Source organism: Oncorhynchus nerka, linkage group LG12, assembly GCF_034236695.1.
Source record: "Oncorhynchus nerka isolate Pitt River linkage group LG12, Oner_Uvic_2.0, whole genome shotgun sequence".
Taxonomy (NCBI): domain Eukaryota; kingdom Metazoa; phylum Chordata; class Actinopteri; order Salmoniformes; family Salmonidae; genus Oncorhynchus; species Oncorhynchus nerka.
In genome coordinates, this window is record NC_088407.1 from 58,539,073 (window position 1) to 58,561,305 (window position 22,233).

Here is a 22,233-nt window from a genome sequence, read left to right on the forward strand (position 1 = left end):
AACCCCATGGGGAACTCTGTTCACAACATTGACATCAGCAAACCGCTTGACCCCACACAACGCCATACTCGGTCTGCCATCTGCCCGATAAAGTTGAAACAGGGATTAATCTGTGAAGAGCACACTTCTCCAGCCTGCCAGTGGCCATCGAAGGTGAGCAGTTGCACACTGAAGTCAATTACAACGCCAATCTGGAATTAAGACCCTTGTGAGGATGACGGGCACGCAGATGAGCTTCCCTGAGACGGTTTCTGAGACTTTGTTCATAAATTCTTTAGTTGTGCAAACCCACAGTTTCATCAGTTGTCTGGGTGGCTGGTCTCAGATGAGCCCAAAGGTGAAAAAGTCAGATGTGGAGGTCCTGGGCTGGTGTAATTACACATGGTCTGCGGTTGAGGCTGGTTGGACATACTGCCTAATTCTCTAAAACAACATTGAAGGCAGCTTAAGGCAGATAATGACCATTCAATTCTATGGCAACTGCTCTGGTGGATATTCCTGCAGTCAGCATGCCAATTGCACACTCCCTCAAAACTTGAGACCTCTGTGGCATTGTGTTGTATGTCAAAACTGCACATTTTACAGCTACCTTTTACTGTCCCCTGCACAAGGTGTACCTGTGTAATGATCATGCTGTTTAAAATCAGCTTCTTGGATTATTTTAGCGAAGGAGAAATTCTCACTAACAGGGATGTAAACAAAAATGTGCACAAAATGTGAGAGAAATGTGCTTTTTGTATGTATGGAACATTTCTGGGATGTTTTATTTCAGCTCATGAAACACTGGACCAACACTTGACATGTTGCATTTATATTTTTGTTCAGTATATATTAAAAAAGTACATGGCCTGTCAGGGTAGACTACAGTAGGCCAGACAAGGTCACCTCAGAGAGCCAGCAGGCTGCTTTACAGACAGCAGGAGGAGAAGACAGACTCCACAGTCCACACCCTGTGAGACTTCAGGAAAAACAGACATTTCTGAGCCTCACAGTGTTGAGTCCCTGGACTGTCAACAGGGTGTGGCCTGTAGGGAACGGGACACTGGTCACCTCACCAGTCCAGCTGCTTCAGGAGGAAATAAAGAGTCAGTCAGCAGCTACATTAACCCATCACATACAGGCAGAGTGGGATGAAGGCTGAATGTAAACATTTAAACTAAGTGTAAATGGCTGGAGGTCTGGCATGTCATAACCTTCTGACTGTCAGTAGTTAAAGCCACTAGTGATGGTCCATCCTTGCATTCCACTGCTGGATAATTGGTCTGGATGAACTGGATTACAGAGTGGGATCAGCTGGGTTAAAGGGTTTCCTCTACTGTCATACAACATGGTTGATCAACTTACAGTCATGGGAGCTATGACATCCAGTTTTAAAGATTGTGGAGCGAGACAGCAGTACTGCTTATGAAGAGTTACAGTATATGATCAATACCAGTAGGCTTGGCTGGCTTACACAACCAACTGACATACCCAAATTCCAAATCCAAGTCATCAAGGCTATGTACAGTATGATGACAATTCAAGAGAAAACATCAAGTGATCAGTGAATTGTGCGTAAAAATGTGCCCCAATCATTGGTAATAAAGAGCTCTTTTGTCAAGTAGAGTTCATGTCTGCATCTTGTAAATTTAAACTATTTGAGAGTAGTGTGGAAATTGCTCAGCCAACAGCAGTCGTGTGTGTTTTGACCCTGTGAATGAAACTCATTCAAAATGTACTGCTTGAACCTTCGATTCCCCTGTGCTATTTAGATGTTTAGCAATTTGCCAGAGGTACTGACTGTGTGTGTGTGTGAACAATGAACATCTCTACAATATTTGAAAATGAAGATAAAAAATAAGATATCACTCATTGGAATCAGACAGTACATCCGTCAGCGATTTAGGAACATAACTGCCCTGAAAATCATATTAAAGTAGAGCCCGACCAATGTGTTTTATCGGGTCCGATTCTTGGGAGACAAAAATGACTGATACCGACATAGCTGACTATGACAGCGGGGGGGGGGGTCATTTTCCCACATTGAATTCTCATGATTTGTCATCCAGAAGAGCATTTGACCTATAACTATGCTTCAAATGCTGATTTCATACATTGTGGCAATAATGACATCATGAGAATGGTCACAAGTGTTCAGATAAGCAAGTGTTCAAATAAGCATGAAATACCATTTTATCATCCTATTTATTGAATATTAGTCGAATTATCGTCCGATACTAGGGCTATTACGGTGAACGCATTACCACCACATTGGTGGTCAGGAGTTATGACCACAGTCAAATTACACGTGACCGTTTAGTCAAGGTAACTAGGCTTCTTCAAGCTCTGATGCTGCCGATGGTCATTCGTAGCCTACCAAACTTGCTAACTGCCTGGTACTAATCACTGTGACATCAATGCATTTTTCCCCCCAAAATTCAAATCAAAACACTTCATGAGAGCCAATGAGCACGTTGCGCAACATTTCTATAGACTCTGCAATTGCGAGAGAAAACAGAGTTTTGATAGCATCTATTAAAGAAGTGGAGGACCTATCATCTTTCTATAGGCTTAGCCTACTATTTATTTCTCAAGTTCTTAATATTAAGCACATTGCTTTGCAACAGGAGTATAGCCTACCTGGCTGGAATGAAAATGAACCACGGGAAAAGCGCTCTCCATTCGCTATTTAAGTGCATACATGACATGTATTTATTTTCCCCATTCCCTTGAGTGCATGATAATGGTCCATTCTAAATCAAAACTTATTTCACACATTATTTAGACTAAGGCTGTAACGTAATAAAATGTGGAAAAGGGAAAGGGATCTGAAAACTTTCCGAATGCACTGTATATGCTTAAAGTTATTTATGAAACTTTAGATGAGACATACGTTGGGCTATATGTTTTGATTTTTAATACATTCTAAGGCTGCATGATGCGACTCGAATGATGATGATTTGAAAAAACTTTCATGAAAGGCACGAGTTCTGCTTTGTTTCTTGTGCAGGCTGCACACAATTCATCAGTCTCTCATTCCCTATTTAGCAAGCCCTTGATAATATTCCCACCAGGCCTGTGTGTCCATAATGACCCCTAAAAAAATCAATACCTTTTGTGACCAAAGTGGCCGTTGTGGGCTTAATAAAATCATTATAATTCCCTTCTCCCGGCTGCCATGCTCCGAAGCACCTCTCACTCACATGGCTCTCTCAGATATCTCAATTCTTATTAGCCAATGCCCGTCACGTGATCGGGTCCTTCTCAAAGCATCTCGGCTAAGAAGTAGGCTACAAGTGAAGACGCACACATCGGGGATGCAACTGCGCACGTCCTTCTTATCGAATTTCGAGGTGCATATTGAAGATGTTAGAACTGTCCACGTTTAGTCTACTTGTCGTCAGCCAACAAGATGAGTAGGCCTAACAAACAGCAAACGCCACTGGCCTATGTCAATATGCTATCGCCCATAGTACAAAAGTTGACCTATTCTATTGGAAGAAGAAATACATATTCCAAACATACTCTGGGACAGTTGTGGGATGCAATAGACCCCAAATTATACAACCACTCGCATCAAAAAAACGTTTAAAAGCAATGAGGCTGATGCAACAGATCAGAACGTTAGCCTAATAGTTTATCAACATTTTAAGCTATTTATTTGCATTATAAGCTCAGCAATGCACTTAAGGCAGTAGGCTATAGGGATGAATGTTCCAAGATGCAGTCAATTAGCGGGAAAACACTGTTCTCATAAGTAACTGCAAATTGTGATTATGCATGTAATGCTTTATTATAAAAAGGTGCATTTTTATGGTGAAAATTATCTTCCCCAAACGTGAAACCCATGCACCGCCTATGTTTGCCAATAAGGCTCTTCACCGGTTGTAAAGCGGATTAATATGCTTAATTTTGAGTTATTTGGCCACTTTAGTCTAAACATATAGGCCTATGGGCTAGGCTACATGAGGTGTGTGACTATGAAAAGTTGCGCACAAAAAAAGGCATGCGCTTTTTCTTGCCTTGCTGCACGTACTGAGCATCATTCACAAGTGATAATACATCATTCACAAGTGATAGGCTATTATCACCCATCAGACTATTCTTCATTTAATGTGGTCTTTACCTATTCTAAAATAGGTAAAATAACAAATGTTCCACAGAAATCTACACAAACACTTTTACAAATGCACAATAGAGAGCATCATGTATCACCGACTGGTACGGTAACTGCACCGTCCGCAACCGCAGGGCTCATTAGAGTTATGCGGTCTGCCCAACGCTTCACCCAGGGCACACTGCCTGTCCTCCAGAACACCAACAGCACCCGATGTCACAGGAAGGCTAAAAAGCGCATCAAGGATATCAACCACCTGATCCAACGCCTGTTCACCCCGCTATCATCAAGAAGGCGAGGTCAATAGAGGTGCATCAAAGCTGGGACAGAAGCTGTTTTTCAGTCTCTCGATCTCAAGGCCATCAGACTGTTTGTTAAACAACCATCACTAACATTGAGTGGCTGCTGCCAACATACTGACTCATCTCTAGCCACTATAATAATGAAAAATGTATGTAATAAATGTATCACTAGCCACTTTAAACAATGCCACTTTATAATGTTTACATACCCTACATTACTCATCTCATATGTATATACGGTCCTCTATACCATCTACTGCATCTTGCCTATGCTTTTCGGCCATCGCTCATTCATATATTTTTATGTACATATTCTTATTAATTCCTTTACACTTGTGTGTATAAGGTAATTGTTGTGAAATTGTTAGGGTAGATTACTTGTTAGATATTACTGCATGGTCGGAACTAGAAGGACAAGCATTTCACTACACTCGCATTAACATCTGCTAACCATGTGTATGTGACAAATAACATTTGATTTGAAGTCCATGGAGAATAAGAGCACCTCCTCCCAGCTGCCCACTGCACTGAGGCAGTGAATTTCAATAAGCTTTTCTCTACGGCTAGCCATGCTTTCCACATGGCTACCCCAACAGCTCTGCACCCCCAACAGCAACTTGTCCAAGCCTCCCCCATTTCTCCTTCACCCAAATCCAGATAGCTGATGTTCTGAAAGAGCTGCAAAATCTGGACCTAAACAAATCAGCTGGGCTAGACAAAATGGACCCTCTCTTTCAAAAGTTTTCCGCCTCAATTGTTGCAACCCCTTTTGCTAGCCTGTTCAACCTCTTTCGTATCATCTGAGATCCCTAAAGATTGGAAAGCTGCCACGGTCATCCCCCTCTTCAAAAGGGGGATGAACCAAACTGTTACAGACCTATATCTATTCTACCCTGCCTTTCTAACGTCTTCGAAAGGCGAGTCAACAAACAGATGACAGACCATTTCAAATCCCACTGTACCTTCTCCGCTATGCTATCTGGTTTCCGAGCTGGTCATGTGTGCACCTCAGCCATGCTCAAGGTCCTAAACGATATCATAACCGCCATCAATATTGTGCAGCCATATTCGTCAACCCGGCCAAAGCTTTCGACTCTGTCAATCACCGCATTCTTATCGGCAGACTCATCAGCCTTGGTTTCTCAAATGACTGCCTCGCCTGGTTCACAAACTACTTCTCAGACAGAGTTCAGTGTGTCAAATCAGTGTGTCAACAGGCCCTCCTGTTGTCCGGACCTCTGGCAGTCTCTATGGGGGTGCCACAGGGTTCAATTCTCGGGCCGACTCTCTTCTCTGTATACATCAATGATGTTGCTCCTGCTGCTGGTGATTCCCTGATCCACCTCTACGCAGACACCATTCTGTATACTTCTGGCCCTTCTTTGGAAACTGTGTTAACTAACCTCCAGACGAGCTTCAATGCCATACAACCCTCCTTCCGTGGCCTCCAAATGCTCTTAAATGCAAGTAAAACTAAATGCATGCTCATCAACGGATCTCTGCCCGCACCACTACTCTGCACGGTTCTGACTTAGAATATGTGGACAACTACAAATACCTAGGTGTCTGGTTAGACTGTAAACTCTCCTTCCAGACTCACATTAAGCATCTCCAATCAAAAATTAAATCTAGAATCAGCTTCCTATTTCGCAACAAAGCATCCTTCACTCATGCTGCCAAACATACCCTCGTAAAACTGACTATCCTACCGATCCTCGACTTCGGCGATGTCATTTACAAAATAGCCTCCAACACTCTACTCAGCAAATTGGATGCAGTCTATCACAGTGCCATCCATTTTGTCACCAAAGCCCCATATACTACCCACCACTACGACCTGTATGCTGGCTCTCGCTTCATATTCATCGCCAAACCCACTGGCACTGGTCACCATAGCAGCACGCACTGCAGCAGGTATAGTTCACTGGTCACCCCCAAAGCCAACTCATCCTTTGGCCGCCTTTCCTTTTTTCTGCTGCCAATGACTGGAACTAATTGCAAAAATCACTGAGGCTGGAGACATACAGTGGGGAGAGTATTTGATACACTGCCGATTTTGCAGGTTATCTTACTTACAAAGCATGTAGAGGTCTGTCATTTTTATCATAGGTACATTTCAACTGTGATAGACGGAATCTAAAACAACAATCCAGAAAATCACATTGTTTGATTTTTAAATAATTAATTAGCATTTTATTGCATGACATAAGTATTTGATCACCTACCAACCAGTAAGAATTCCGGCTCTCACAGATCTGTTAGTTTTTCTTTAAGAAGCCCTCCTGTTCTCCACTCATTACCTGTATAAAAGACACCTGTCCACACACTCAAACAGACTCCAACCTCTCCACAATGGCCAAGACCAAAGAGCTGTGTAAGGACATCAGGGCTAAATTGTAGACCTGCACAAGGCTGGGATGGGCTACAGGACAATAGGCAAGCAGCTTGGTGAGAAGGCAACAACTGTTGGCGCAATTATTAGAAAAAGGAAGAAGTTCAAGATGACGGTCAATCACCCTCAGTCTGGGGCTCCGTGCAAGATCTTGCCTCGTGGGGCATCAATGATCATGAGGAAGGTGAGGGATCAGCCCAGAACCATACGGCAGGACCTGGTCAATGACCTGAAGAGAGCTGGGACCACAGTCTCAAAGAAAACCATTAGTAACACACTACGCCATCATGGATTAAAATCCTGCAGCACACGCAAGGTCCCCCTGCTCAAGCCAGCGCATGTCCAGGCCTGTCTGAAGTTTGTCAATGACCATCTGGATGATCCAGAGGAGGAATGGGAGAAGGTCATGTGGTCTCATGAGACAAAAATAGAGCCTTTTGGTTTAAAACTCCACTCGCCATGTTTAGAGGAAGAAGAAGGATGAGTACAACCCCAAGAACACTATACCAACTGTGAAGCATGGAGGTGGAAACATCATTCTTTGGGGATGCTTTTCTGCAAAGGGGACAGGACGACTGCACCGTATTGAGGGGAGGATGGATGGGGCCATGTATCGCGAGATCTTGACCAACAACCTCCTTCCCTCAGTAAGGGCATTGAAGATGGATCGTGGCTGGGTCTTCCAGCATGACAACGACCCAAAACACACATCATCTCGCTTTGTAAGTAGGAAAAGCTGCAAAATCGAGCAGTGTATCAAATACTTGTTTTCCCCACTGTATCTGCCTCACCAATGTTAAGCATCAGCTGTCAGAGCAGCTTATAGATCATTGCACCTGTACATAGCCCATCTGTAAATAGCCCACCCAACTACCTCATCCCCATATTGCTATTTATTTTTTGATTGTTTGCACCCCAGTATCTCTACTTGCACATTCATCTTCTGGTCATCTATCACTCCCGTGTTTAATTGCTAAATTGTAATTATTTTGCCACTATGGCCTATTCATTGCCTTACCTCCATAATCTTACTTCATTTGCACACTGTATATAGACTTTTCTATTGTGTTATTGACTGTACATTTGTTTATTCCATGTGTAATTCGGTGTTGTTTGTGTCGCACTGCTTTATCTTGGCCAGGTCGCAGTTGTAAATGAGAACTTGTTCTCAACTGGCCTACCTGGTTAAATAAAAGGTGGGGGAAAAATGTCTGCAGTAACATATCTGCAGTAATTAAGGTCCATAAGAACACCAGTGGGCTCCATCATACTTAAATTTAAGAAGTTTAGAACCAACAAGACTCTTCCTAGAGCTGGCTGCCTGGCCATACTGAACAATCGGGGAAGAAGGGCCTTGGTCAGGGAGGTGATCAAGAACTCAATGGTCACTCTGACAGAGCTCCAGAGTTCCTCTGTGGAGATGGGAGAACCTTCCAGAAGGACAACCATCTCTGCAGCACCACCAATCAGGCTTTTATGGTCGAGTGGCCAGATGGAAGCCACTGCTCAGTAAAAGGAACATGACAGCCTGCTTGGACTTTGCCAAAAGGCACCTAAAAGACTCTCAGACCATGAGAAACAAGATTATTTGGTCTGATGAAACCAAGATTGAACTCTTTGGCCCCAATGGCAAGCGTCACGTCTGGAGGAAACCCGGCACCATCCCTACAGTGAAGGACAGTGGTGGCAGCATCATGTTGTGGGGATGTTTTTCAGAGGCAGGGACTGGGAGACTACTCAAGATCGAGGGGAAAGATGAACGGAGCCAAGTACAGAGAGATCCTTGATGAAAACCTGCTCCAGAACACTCAGGACCTCAGACTTGGGCAAAGGTTCACCTTCCAACAGGACAACGACCCTAAGCACACAACCAAGACAACGCAGGAGTGGCTTTGGGACAAGTCTCTGAATTTCCTTGAGTGGCCCAGCCAGAGCCCTACTTGAACCCGATCAAACATCTCTGGAGAGACCTGAAAATAGCTGTTCAGCGACGCTCCCCATCCAACCTGACAGAGCATGAGACGATCTGAAGTGAAGAATGGGAGAAACTCCCCAAATACAGGTGCCAAGCTTGTAGCGTCACACCCAGTAAGACTCGAGACTGTAAATGCTGACAAAGGTGCTTCAACAAAGTACTAAGTAAAGGGTCTGAATACTTACGTAAATGTGGTATCATTTTATCCATTTTTTATACATTTGCAAACATTATTGAAAACCTGTTTTTGCTTTGTCATTATGGGGTATTGTGTGTAGGTGGATAAAAATAATCCTTATTTTAGAATAAGGCTGTAATGTAACAAAAAATGGGAAAAGTCTAGGGGTCTGAATACTGTCTGAATTCACTGTAGAAGGTCCTGTTATTAACTGCTCAGCAAGGAAGTGCGGACTTCCTTGGAAATTATTTGAAAATATAATTTTATTTTATTCAGCTATGTTCAATTATATTATTCATACTATAAAACAAGAAAATTATGCCACGGAATTCTGAGCAAATCTTGTCTGCTAAATGAACTAGTGTAGCCCACAGCAATATGGCAGTGTCATATTAGTTCCTAACAAAGAAAACTCCGACTATGATATTATGTTCTTCAAAAATATGACTATATTTTCTTCATATGTTTCTTTAGACATGTCTAAAATAAAATGGATTTATTGTGATGGTGTAGGCTATATTAAAAGTTAGACTTTTTAAAATGTAGATGTTCCAAAGGGATGCTTTGGTGGCTTGTAGGCTATGCGTGTCCATGAGCCAGGAGATAAATGTGTTTATGTTAATTCACGGTTAATTACTATGAGACCGGCAGTTATTTGCGTGACAATGACAGTTTGCCAAAATTCCATGACCGCCACAGCCCTATCCGATACCAATATAAAAGGTAAAAGGTCAATAACGGCAATAATATTGGTGAACCGATATATCGGTCGGGCTATACATAAAAGCCAAAAAGATGCAGCCAAAAAGTGGAGACAAGGACAGAAGGACAATTGTATGTACTGGAAGGTGAGTGAGACAGTAAAACTACAATCCCCCTAACCGACCGACCACTGACCGACCGACCGACCGACCGACCACCGACCGGCCAACCACCGGCCAACCACCGACCGACCGACCGACCAACCAACCAACCACCGACCGACGCTCGCGTGGCATGGAAAACACAGCCTCACACACACACACCTTGAGCTAGCGGCACCAGGAGTAGGTTCAGCACTCCTCCCCAGTCCAGAGGCATGGTAGACAGAGATAAGGCTGTAACTGTCCCAGCTCAACATGCTCTCAGCAGGCAAGCCCAATGTCACATCACTCATCCTGCCAACTGGTGTTCCATATTAGTAATGCTGCTCGTCTGACCCTACTGGATTGAACCTTTGACCCTGACATCTCATAATATTGCTTGATCGCACACTAAGGGTAGACTTAACAAGGAGAGCTGTGTGCATCTTAACAGATCATCTAACACTTTGTCTCCTCATAAGCATTTTATACCACAATCTTCCTCACTTGAATAAGATATTAGAATAGACGTCAGCAGCTATATTTCACCTGAGGCATAACAGACTGATATGCTGGTACTGTATTTGACGAAGACAATTTTCAAATCAAATTGTATTTGTCACATGCGTTTAATACAACAGATGTAGAACTTTTTACTTACACGCCCTTAACCAACAATGCAGTTTTAAGAGTCTTTGACACTACCTGTTATAGAGGTCCTGGATTGCAGGAAGCTTGGCCCCGGTGATATACTGGGCCGTACGCCCTACCCTCTGTAGTGCCTTGAGGTCGGAGGCCGAGCAGTTGCCATACCAGGCGGTGATGCAACCAGTTAGGATGCTCTCGATGGTACAGCTGTAGAACTTTGAGTTTGAGGACCCATGGCAAATATTTTCAGTCTCCTGAGGGGGAATAGGCATTGTCATGCCCTCTTCACAACCTTCTTGGTGTGTTTGGACCATGATAGTTTGTTGGTGATGTGGACACCAAGGAACTTGAAGCTCTCAACCTGCTCCACTACAGCACCGTCGATGAGAATGGGTGCGTGCTCGGTCCTCCTTTTCCTGTAGTCCACAATCATCTCCTTTGTCTTGATCATGTTGAGGGAGAGGTTGTTGTCCTGGCACCACACCTCCAGGTCTTGGACCTCCTGCCTAAAGGCTGTCTCATCGTTGTCAGTGATCAGGCCTACCACTGCTATGTCGTCGGTAAACTTAATGATGGTGTTGGAGTCGTGCAGTCATGGGTGAATAGGGAGTACAGCAGCGCATGCTCGGAGTACATGTCCTGGTAAACCACTGGCCCTTCGGCCTTGTGAATGTTAACCTGTGCAAAGGTCTTACTCACGTCGGCTACAGCAAGGGTAATCACACAGCTGGTATAGAGCTTCAGTGTTGCTTGCCTCGAAGCACGCATAGAGGTCATTTAGCACATCTGATAAGCTTGTGTCACTGGGCATTTCACGGCTGGGCTTCCCTTTTTAGTCCGCAATAGTTTGCAAGTCCTGCCAGATCCAACGAGCGTTGGAGCCGGTGTAGTAGGATTCAATCTTAGTCCTGTATTTACGCTTTGCCTGTTTGATGGTTCATCTGAGAGCATAGCAGGATTTCTTATATGCATCTGGGTTAGAGTCCCGCTCCTTGAAAGCGGCAGCTCCACCCTTTAGCTCAGTGAGGATGTTGCCAGAAATCCATGGCTTCTGCTTGGGGTATGTACGGTCAGTCACTGTGAGGACAACGTCATCAATGCACTAATTGATGAATCCAGTGACTGATGCGATGTACTCCTCAATGGCATCGGATGAGTCCCGGAACATATTCCAGTCTGTGCTACCAAAAAAGACCTGCAGCTTTGCTTCTGCATCATCTGACCACTTCCGTATTGTGCGAGTCACTGGTACTTCCTGCTTTAGTTTTTGCTTGAAAGCAGGAATCAGGAGGATAGAATTATGGTCAGATATGCCAAATGGAGGGTGAGGGAGAGCTTCGTACGCATCTGTGTGTGTGGAGTAAAGTTGGTCTAGAGTTGTTTTCTTCTTGTTGCACATGTAACATGCTGGTAGAAATTAGGTGAAACGTATTTAAGTTTCCCTGCATTAAAGTCCCAGCCACTAGGCGCACCGCCTCTGGATGAAAATGTTCTTGTTTGCTTATACAGCTTTATACAGCTTGTTGAGAGTGGTCTTAGTGCCAGCATCGGTTTGTGATGGTAAATAGACAGCTATGAAAAATATGAAAACTCTTGGTAAATAGTGTGGTCTACAGCTTATCATGAGAGACTAAGTGAGGCGAGCAAAACCTTGATACTTCCTTAACATTTGATTTCGCACACCAGCTGTTATTGACAAATAGACACAGACCGCGACCCCTTGCCTTACTGGAGGAAGCGGTTCTGTCTTGCACGGAAAAACCAGCCAACTGTATATTATCCATGTCGCCGTTAAGCCACGACTCAGTGAAACATAAGATATTCAAGTTTTTAATGCCCCGTTGGTAGGAAAGTCTTGAACCCGAGCACATTCAATTTATTCTCCAATGATTACACGTTGGCCAATAGAATGGATGGTAGAGGCGGGTTACCCACTCGCCGACAAATTCTCACAAGGCCCCCAGACCTGCGTCCCCTGCATCGGCCCCTTCTTTCATTCAAATTATGGGGATTTGGGCCTGGTCGGGTAACTGGAGTAAATTCTTCACGTCCGACTTGTTAAACCTCTAATGACTCCCCATCCCGCATGAGGGAGCGTAATCATTGCCTGACACTAATTAGCATAACGCAACGGACATAAATATTCCTAGAAAATATTCCTATTCATGAAAATCACAAATGAAATATATTGAGACACAGTTTAGCCTTTTGTTAATCACCCTGTCATTTCAGATTTTCAAAATATGCAAAACAGCCAAAGCTAGACAAGCATTTGTGTAAGTTTATCGATAGCCTAGCATAGCATTTTGTCCAGCTAGCAGCAGGTAACTTGGTCACGGAAATCAGAAAAGCAATCAAATTAAATTCTTTACCTTTGATGAGCTTCGGATGTTTTCACTCACGAGACTCCCAGTTAGATAGCAAATGTTCCTTTTTTCCAAAAATATTATTTTTTGTAGGCGAAATAGCTCCGTTTGTTTTTCATGTTTGGCTGAAATTGCAGTCACGAAAACGGCGAAAAATATTCCAAATTAGCTCCATAATATCGACAGAAACATGGCAAACGTTATTTATAATCAATCCTCAAGGTGTTTTTCAAATATCTATTCGATAATATATCCATCGGGACAATTCGTTTTTCAGTAGGACCGATTGGAGTAATGGCTACCTCCTGTATTTTACGCGAGAATCTCTCTGGGAGCATCAGGTGACCACTTGCGCAATGTAGCCACTTACGGGTATTCTTCAACATAAATGCGTAAAACTACGTCACAATGCTGTAGACACATTCGGGAATACGGAGAAAGAGTAATCTGGTTGATAGCCCATTCACTGCTCAATAGGGACGCATTGGAACGCAGTGCTTTCAAAACATGAGGCACTTCCAGATTGGATTTTTCTTAGGCTTTCGCCTGCAACATCAGTTCTGTTATACTCACAGACAATTTTTACAGTTTTGGAAACTTTTGAGTGGTTTCTATCCTAAGCTGTCAATTATATGCATATTCCAGCATCTTGTCCTGACAAAATATCCCGTTTACTACGGGAACGTTTTTTTCCCAAAAATGAAAATACTGCCCCCTAGTCACAACAGGTTATTAAAGAAAAAAATCTTTGTCCAGTTCGAGGAGAGTAATCGCTGTTCTGACATCCAGAAGCTATTTTCAGTCATAATGGCAGAAACATAATGTACAAAAAAAAACACAATTGGTGAGGAGCCCGTAAAACGTCAGCCATCTCCTCCGGCGCCATTCTTCTACATTTGCAGAGAAAATTCATAGGCCTGGTCTATAATGTAGGATAGCACCTATACTGTGGTCTCTAGAAGAAAAGGACAACAGGACTGGGCAAGGTTACCTGCTGCGAGGGCAGCTTTACCCTCGGCTTTCTCCTGTTTGGAGCGAAATGAGTCTCTGGTTCTCTCCTCAGCATGCTGCCTCTCTTTCTCCCTCTTCCTGGCTTCCAGGGCCTTCATACTCATCTGCAGCTGGCTGGTGTACTTCTCATGCTAATAAACACAAAAGGGAAAACAGGAAATTAAAAAGCCCCTACCGGACTATCACTCACATTCATTGATGACATGTACAGTGCATTCGGAAAGTATTCAGACCCCTTGACTTTTTCCATATTTTGTTACACTATTCTAAAATGGATTAGGTTTCTACACACAATACCCCATAACGACAAAGCAAAAACAGGATTTTAGACATTTTAAATATCACATTTACATAAGTATTCAGACCCTTCACTTCACCCTTCACTTTGTTGAAGCACCTTTGGTAGCGATTACAGCCTCAAGACTTCTTTGGTATGAAGCTACAAGCTTAGCACACCTGTATTTGGAGAGTTTCTCCCATTCTTCTCTGCAGATCCTCTCAAGTGCTGTCAGGATGGATGGGGAGAATCACTGCACATTTTATTTTCAGGTCTCGCCAGAGATCGGGTTCAAGTCCGGGCTCTGGCTGGGCCACTCAAGGACATTCAGAGACTTGTCCCGAAGCCATTCCTGCTTTGTCTTGGCTGTGTTCTTATGGTCGTTGTCCTGTTGGAAGGTGAACCTTCATCCCAGTCTAAGATCCTGAGGGGTCTGGAGCAGGTTATCATAGATCCCTCTCTGTACTTTGCGCCGTTCATCTTCCCCTCAAACCTGAATATTCTCCCAGTCCCTGCCGCTGAAAAACATCCCCACAACATGATGCTGCCACCACTGTCCATCACTGTAGGGATGGTGCCGGGTTTCCTCCAGACGTGACGCTTGGCACTCAGGCCAAAGAGTTCAATCTTGGTTTCATCAGACCAGAGAATCTTGTTTCTCATGGTCTGAGTCTTTTAGGAGCCTTTTGGCAAACTCCAAGTGGACTGTCATGTGCCTTTTACTGAGGAGTGGCTTCCGTCTGGCCACTCTACCATAATGGCCTGAACCATCTCTGCGGTCTGAGTGCTGCAGACATGGTTCCAAACTTCTTCCATTTAAGAATGGGGGAGAAGGCCACTGTGTTCTTGGGGATCTTCAACGCTGCAGACATGTTTTGCTACTCTTCACGAGATCTGTGCCTTGACAAAATCCTGTCTCGGAGCTCTACGGACAATTCCTTCAACCTCATGGCTTTGTTTTTGCTCTAACATGCACTGTCAACTGTGGGATCCTTATATAGACAGGTGTGTGCCTTTCCAAATCATGTCCAATCAATTGAATTGACCACAAGCGGACTCCAATCAAGTTGTAGAAACATCAAGGATGATCAATGGAAACAGGATGCACTTGAGCTCAATTTGGAGTTTTATAGCAAAGGGTCTGAGGTTTTTTCTCTTTGTCATTATGGGGTAGTGTGTGTAGATTGATGAGAGGAAGAAATATTGTATCCATTTCAGAATAAGGCTGTAACGTAACAAAATATGGGAAAAGTCAATGGGTCTGAATACTTTCCGGATGCACTGTACATGTGTAAGTTCTCACTTACTTTGAGAGCCTCCTCTGGCACCTTGTGTTGACTCCTCTCCAGGATGTACACATGAGAATGTGACAGCAGAGTTAAGGAAAGCATATTCAAACTGGAGCCATTGGGTTAGAATAATACATGTCACTGACACTTGCCATTTTGGGTAATTATTAGTCTGTACAGTTCTTGAAGCTCTAACTTTCTGAGAACTCAAGACATGTGACATGTAGCATGCATGGTAAGTTCTGGTAAAGCATACTAAACGTCTACTTTTAAGCAGCTTTTGTCCCAGTTATCGAAACTCATTTTCACTATTCGTGTTTTTCAGCTCAGAGGTTCAAGGGTCCAAAAGATTTTCAGTCCAGAGTTGGACATAATCCAAATCCCCTGACTCAAACCACAGGGAATTAACATATTGGGAGAGTTTAGTGCACAAACCAGAGAGGGGAAAAGAAAATGAATGTTTTAAATTCCTTTCAACCAGCAAGTATAGACCAAAGCCTTATGGAATTCAATTGTTTGTAAGAAACTAGCACAAGAGAACACTTAGAGGTTGAAAAGTACACATCCTTCTGATCCAATCAAGAAAATCCCCAAACAATGAAGAATCAATAAAACAATAAAAGAATTACAATCATTATCAGATAATCAAAAGGATATCATATCCAAAGCGGATGACATCAGCGAGCTTCAGGGTGATGTAAGTCTGGTCTGGGATTCTCAGATCATTCACAAAAGTCTGGGGAGAAAAAGAGATAAAAGTTTGTTTTGGTGTGTTTACATTGAAAGCTTCAGAAAAATCTAGAGGGTAATTATTTGTTTTCACAACAATCATGATTAGTTCAATACCATTGGAATAAAAACGGGCAACACTGGCAACAGGTCATTAAATTGCTAGGTGCTGCTTAGCAGTTGCCTGTGAGTGAAATTGAAGCTATCCTACCTGTAAATTAAGTCATTAACGAGATTATGCAGTTCTGTAATGGGCATCTGGCCTGAGTAGGCTGAGAAAGGCAGTCAGGGGACAAGTGGGTCGAGATCAGGCTGACACAAAGCACTCACACACCAGCAAAAGCTACACGACTTAATTACATTACATAATCTAAGTTACACACAATCCAGGGGTATAGATACTGTATCGCTTAGTGGAAGGTTAAAGCCTAACCGTGCTTAAAACAATGTACTGTAAGTAAGAGGGCTCACCACTATAAGTAGACTAAATAAAGAGAATTGTCAACGTAAAAGGAAACAGCCATGGTACATTTCAGTAACAAGCCTCTGATGTTAAGTTCTGCTCTGTTTAGAGTTGGCTGCTACAACTGCTGGTGCCAAGAGAAACACTACAGTGAAACAAAGGGCCGTCTTTCCCTCTCCTCAGTCCTGTGCTTGGCTGGAACAGTGCAATGAAGTGGCAATAGTACAGGGGAAGGTGACAGGGGGAAGGAGGGAGAAAGGAACACCAGAGAAAAGGCCCAGGCCAGCAGAAAACACAGTACTCATTACTGCTCTAGCAACTGTCTCTGGCACTGAGAGAGGGCTCTTTTGTGCTAAGGCCTGAGGGACTGGTAGTGGTGCTCTGGACCCTCCAGAGAGGGCTGTGGCTGGCTGGATCCTTTATTCAACCTGTATGCAGGGGACATGATGAGACTCACCCCGTTCAGGCTGCCCAGGTCCTTCACCATGTGTTCGTCTGTGGCTGGGTCGTAGTTGACGACAGCATGCTGCTTGTCCACACTGCGCGACTGTAAAGCAACAGAGAACATACCTGAGCATCTCATACTGATGGGCAATGGCTAAGAAACTTCAGACTGGATACTGTCATGAGTATAAGCAGTAAAACAAAATATCCACACTGAAGGCAACATGCATGTACAGTAGATTACCGTGCTCATAGTCAAACAGATAGGCCTTTGAGTTTGCTTACATTCTTGCAAATGATCCCTATTACTCCTAACCAATACAAGCCGGGTCATTATGGAACCCGCTGGTTGAAGACAACCCCAGTCTGACACTGAACAGGCAGAAAGAGCACTTTACACAACTCAACCAATCATCCCGGTCCTCAACAAGCCACCAGCCAGCAGGGCAGGAGGACAAGAAAGACAGCTCTACTGTAGTTCTGCTCATTAATTAATGGGCAGAACAAAAGCAGTAATTAAGGCAGGCTGAGCCACTCGCTCTCTCTTCCACTCATTATTCACTCCAGGCCTCCTCTTCACCACAAAGACAGACCATTCACCCACCTAACTCATTTGCAGAGTTATTACTGTTACTATCGTTCCTTCTTATTGTTGTCACATGCTGCATGTTAACCACAGTGGCAGTTGGTGCCATTTAATATTAGGGAGGACACTTTTTTTATGAACATGGCCTTATTTCTATTACAGGATATTGGATGACGGTCATTCATTTTCCATTCACCCAGCTCAATGTAACAGATAGGTTAAGGCTAATACATGATAATACAATTTTCCCGATACCAATCATCAGGTTGTTACAACCTAGCCTACAAATTAACGTTTAACATTGGTGCACACTTGAGAGAAAAATTGGAGTCATCAAGGTGACAGACAGTAACACATTCAATTTGCACACTCTTGCCTGCATCTAGCTCCTCTAGGGTGTAATCATTAGTCCAAAACAGTTGCAAAACTTTGTGTTTAGTAACCAAAACGAGTGTTTCTATTAGACAAATTCAGGTAGATGTCCTTCAGGGAGACAGACCATTGCAAAACAGTGTATTTTAAAACAGTTATTTGGTGACGTTAATATATTTAGTATAGTTTTATCTAAAAATTATAACTTAATGTTTCACTATTTTTCTGAAGTTCAGAGTTGGATGGTCCTCCCCTTCCTCCTCTGAGGAGCATCCACTGGTTTATCACTAATTTGGAGATTTGAGAGGCTCTCTCCTTTATGGAGTAGCTATTTTCCTGTCTCAATTAGCACTGGGCAATGCAATGGCTAGTATGATTACCCTGCTTTGTTTGGTATTATCATCAACACTTTGAAAGCTCTACAGTATTGAGTAATTTCCATGTAAAAGGAATCATGAGCATCAATGTGAAGTTCATTGTAGCATATCAAAATTGGGTGTTAAATGAAAGCAAAGATGTGTGTGTGTATATATATATATATATATATATATACACACACACACACACACATTACATACAGTGGGGCAAAAAAGTATTTAGTCAGCCACCAATTGTGCAAGTTCTCCCACTTAAAACGATGAGAGAGGCCTGTAATTTTCATCATAGGTACACTTCAACTATGACAGACAAAATGAGAAAAACAAATCCAGAAAATCACATTGTAGGATTTTTAATGAATTTATTTGCAAATTATGGTGGAAAATAAGTATTTGGTCAATAACAAAAGTTTCTCAATACTTTGTTATATACCCTTTGTTGGCAATGACAGAGGTCAAACGTTTTCTGTCAGTCTTCACAAGGTTTTCACACACTGTTGCTGGTATTTTGGTCCATCCCTCCATGCAGATCTCCTCTAGAGCAGTGATGTTTTGGGGATGTTGCTGGGCAACACAGACTTAACTCCCTCCAAAGATTTTCTATGGGGTTGAGATCTGGAGACTGGCTAGGCCACTCCAGGACCTTGAAATGCTTCTTACAAAGCCGCTCCTTCGTTGCCCAGGCGGTGTGTTTGGGATCATTGTCATACTGAAAGACCCAGCCACGTTTCATCTTCAATGCCCTTGCTGATGGAAGGAGGTTTTCACTCTAAATCTCACGATACATGGCCCCATTCATTCTTTCCTTTACACGGATCAGTCGTCCTGGTCCCTTTGCAGAAAAACAGCCCCAAAGCATGATGTTTCCACCCCCATGCTTCACAGTAGGTATGGTGTTCTTTGGATGCAACTCAGCATTCTTTGTCCTCCAAACACGACGTGTTGAGTTTACCAAAAAGTTAAATTTTGGTTTCATCTGACCATATGACATTCTCCCAAATGCTCTCTAGCAAACTTCAGACGGGCCTGGACATGTACTGGCTTAAGCAGGGGGACACGTCTGGCACTGCAGGATTTGAGTCCCTGGTGGCGTAGTGTGTTACTGATGGTAGGCTTTGTTACTTTGGTCCCAGCTCTCTGCAGGTCATTCACTAGGTCCCCCCGTGTGGTTCTGGGATTTTTGCTCACCGTTCTTGTGATCATTTTGACCCCACGGGGTGAGATCTTGCGTGGAGCCCCAGATCTAGGGAGATTATCAGTGGTCTTGTATGTCTTCCATTTCCTAATAATTGCTCCCACAGTTGATTTCTTCAAACCAAGCTGCTTACCTGTTGCAGATGCAGTCTTCCCAGCCTGGTGCAGGTCTACAATTTTGTTTCTGGTGTCCTTTGACAGCTATTTGGTCTTGGCCATAGTGGAGTTTGGAGTGTGACTGTTTGAAGTTGTGGACATGTGTCTTTTATACTGATAACAAGTTAAAACAGGTGCCATTAATACAGGTAACGAGTGGAGGACAGAGGAGCCTCTTAAAGAAGAAGTTACAGGTCTGTGAGAGCCAGAAATCTTGCTTGTTTGTAGGTGACCAAATACTTATTTTCCACCATAATTTGCAAATAAATTCATTAAAAAAGTCCAGAAAATCGCATTGTAGTATTTATTTTCTCATTTTGTCTGTCATAGTTGAAGTGTACCTATGATGAAAATGACAGGCCTCTCATCTTTTTAAGTGGGAGAACTTGTGACAGGCCTCTCATCTTTTTAAGTGGGAGAACTTGCACAATTGGTGGCTGACTAAATACTTTTTTGCCCCACTGTACATACATACATACACACACACAGTTGAAGTCGAAAGTTTACATACACCTTAGCCAAATACATTTACACTCAGATTTTCACAATTCCAGACATTTAATCCTAGTAAAAAATGCCCTGTTTTAGGTCAGTTAGGATCACCACTTTATTTTAAGAATGCGAAATGTCAGAATAATAGTAGAGAGAATGATTTATTTCAGCTTTTCTTTCTTTCATCACATTCCCAGTGTGTCAGAAGTTTACACGCAATTAGTATCTGGGAGCGTTGCCTATAAATTGTTTAACTTGGGTCAAACGGTTTGGGGTAGCCTTCCACAAGCTTCTCACAATAAGTTGGGTAAATTTTGGCCCATTCCTCCTGACAGAGCTGGTGTAACTGAGTCAGGTAGGCCTCCTTACTTGCACACGCTTTTTCAGGTCTTCCCACAAATGTTCTATAGGATTGAGGTCAGGGCTTTGTGATGGCCACTCCAATACCTTGACTTTGTCCTTAAGCCATTTATGCCGGTTTTGGAGCAGTGGCTTCTTCCTTGCTGAGCGGCCTTTCAGGTTATGTCGATATAGGACTCATTTTACTGTGGATATAGATACGTTTGTACCTGGTTCCTCCAGCATCTTCACAAGGTCTTTTGCTGTTGTTCTTGGATTGATTTGCACTCTTCGCACCAAAGTGCGTTCATCTCTAGGAGACAGAACGCGTCTCCTTCCTGAGCAGTATGACGGCTACGTGGTCCCATGGTGTTTATACTTGCGTACTATTGTTTGTACAGATGAACGTGGTACCTTCAGGAATTTGGAATGAACCAGTCTTGTGGAGGGCTACAATTTTTTCTGAGGTCTTGGCTGATTTCTTTAGATTTTCCCATGATGTCAAGCAAAGAGGCATTGAGTTTGAAGGTAGGCCCTGAAATACATCCACAGGCACGCCTCCGATAGGCTAATTGACATCTTTTGAGCCAATCAGAAGCTTCTAAAGGCATGACATAATTTTCCTGAATTTTCCAAGCTGTTCAAAGGCACAGTCAACTTAGTGTATGTAAACTTCTGACCCACTAGAATTGTGATACAGTGAATTATAAGTGAAATAATCTGCCTGTAAACAATTGTTGGAAAAATTACTTGTGTCATGCACAAAGTAGATGTCCTATCCGACTTTCCAAAACTATAGTTTGTTAACAAGAAATTTGTGGAGTGGTTGAAAAATTTGTTTTAAATGACTCCAACCTAAGTGTAGGTAACCTTCTGACTTCAACTGTATATATATAGAGATATAATTAGAAAATATTTCAACCATTTTCCATCCTATAAATTAGGACTAAGCAAAAGCTTTGATTTCTGGTCAAAGAGATGGAAAAGGGGTCTTAGAAAACATCTAGCAGAAAAAGTCTTTAAAGATATTAGAAATACATCAAAACACATATTTTAGAGGGTGATGTCCATAGACTTCAAAACAAATATACAAACTGGCAGCTGCTTCCTGCTTCATATCTAAAAGGGTGCTTATCCTACATAAATGCAATTTACCCTTTACAATTGAAAAAAGTGGAAATAATACAGGGCAGATTTACTTACTTATGTTCCACTCTGTATGGAAGTAAAATAGCATTTGTATCAATTTATGCTCCTAACCCATATGACAAAGATGTTCTCCCTTCTGTAACCAGAAGCCTGATCAATTTAAATCGGATTATACGCTTATTATTGGAACTGACATGAATGCCATTATTGATGCTATGCTAGATAGATCTGAACCTTCTCATAGCTCATCACAAGTGAATGCTTCCATTGCACTTAACCAATTTATTAAAAGATCTTAATGACCACTGGAGACTTCAAAATCCCACAACTAAGGACTATACTTTCTTTTCTGTTAGATTTAAGACTTTACTATGTTTCAACATCTACTGATATTACAGGTAACCTGGAACTTATAAAAACATTACAGGCCATTCCATCTGATCATTCTTCTGTAAATGTAAAATCTTCCCAATGAAAAAATGTGCACTGAGATGGTTTAATAATACTTCACTACACACTGACTTCCTTTTTCAGTTTAAAATCCTTTAAAATTATT

General features: G+C 42.7%; 1 protein-coding gene across 1 annotated transcript in view; it reads right to left on the reverse strand.

Moving 5' to 3' along the window:
- Window positions 1–22,233, reverse strand: part of LOC115138453 (centrosomal protein of 170 kDa protein B-like) — a 51,333-nt gene that overhangs the window by 15,392 nt on the left and 13,708 nt on the right. Inside the window, exons 3-6 of the mRNA XM_029675311.2 lie at window positions 17,026–17,115; window positions 16,034–16,112; window positions 15,395–15,453; window positions 13,791–13,941 (exon numbers count right to left, since the gene is read on the reverse strand). Coding sequence (XP_029531171.2) covers window positions 13,791–13,941; window positions 15,395–15,453; window positions 16,034–16,112; window positions 17,026–17,115 — 379 coding nt within the window. The remainder of the gene's footprint in view (window positions 1–13,790; window positions 13,942–15,394; window positions 15,454–16,033; window positions 16,113–17,025; window positions 17,116–22,233) is intronic.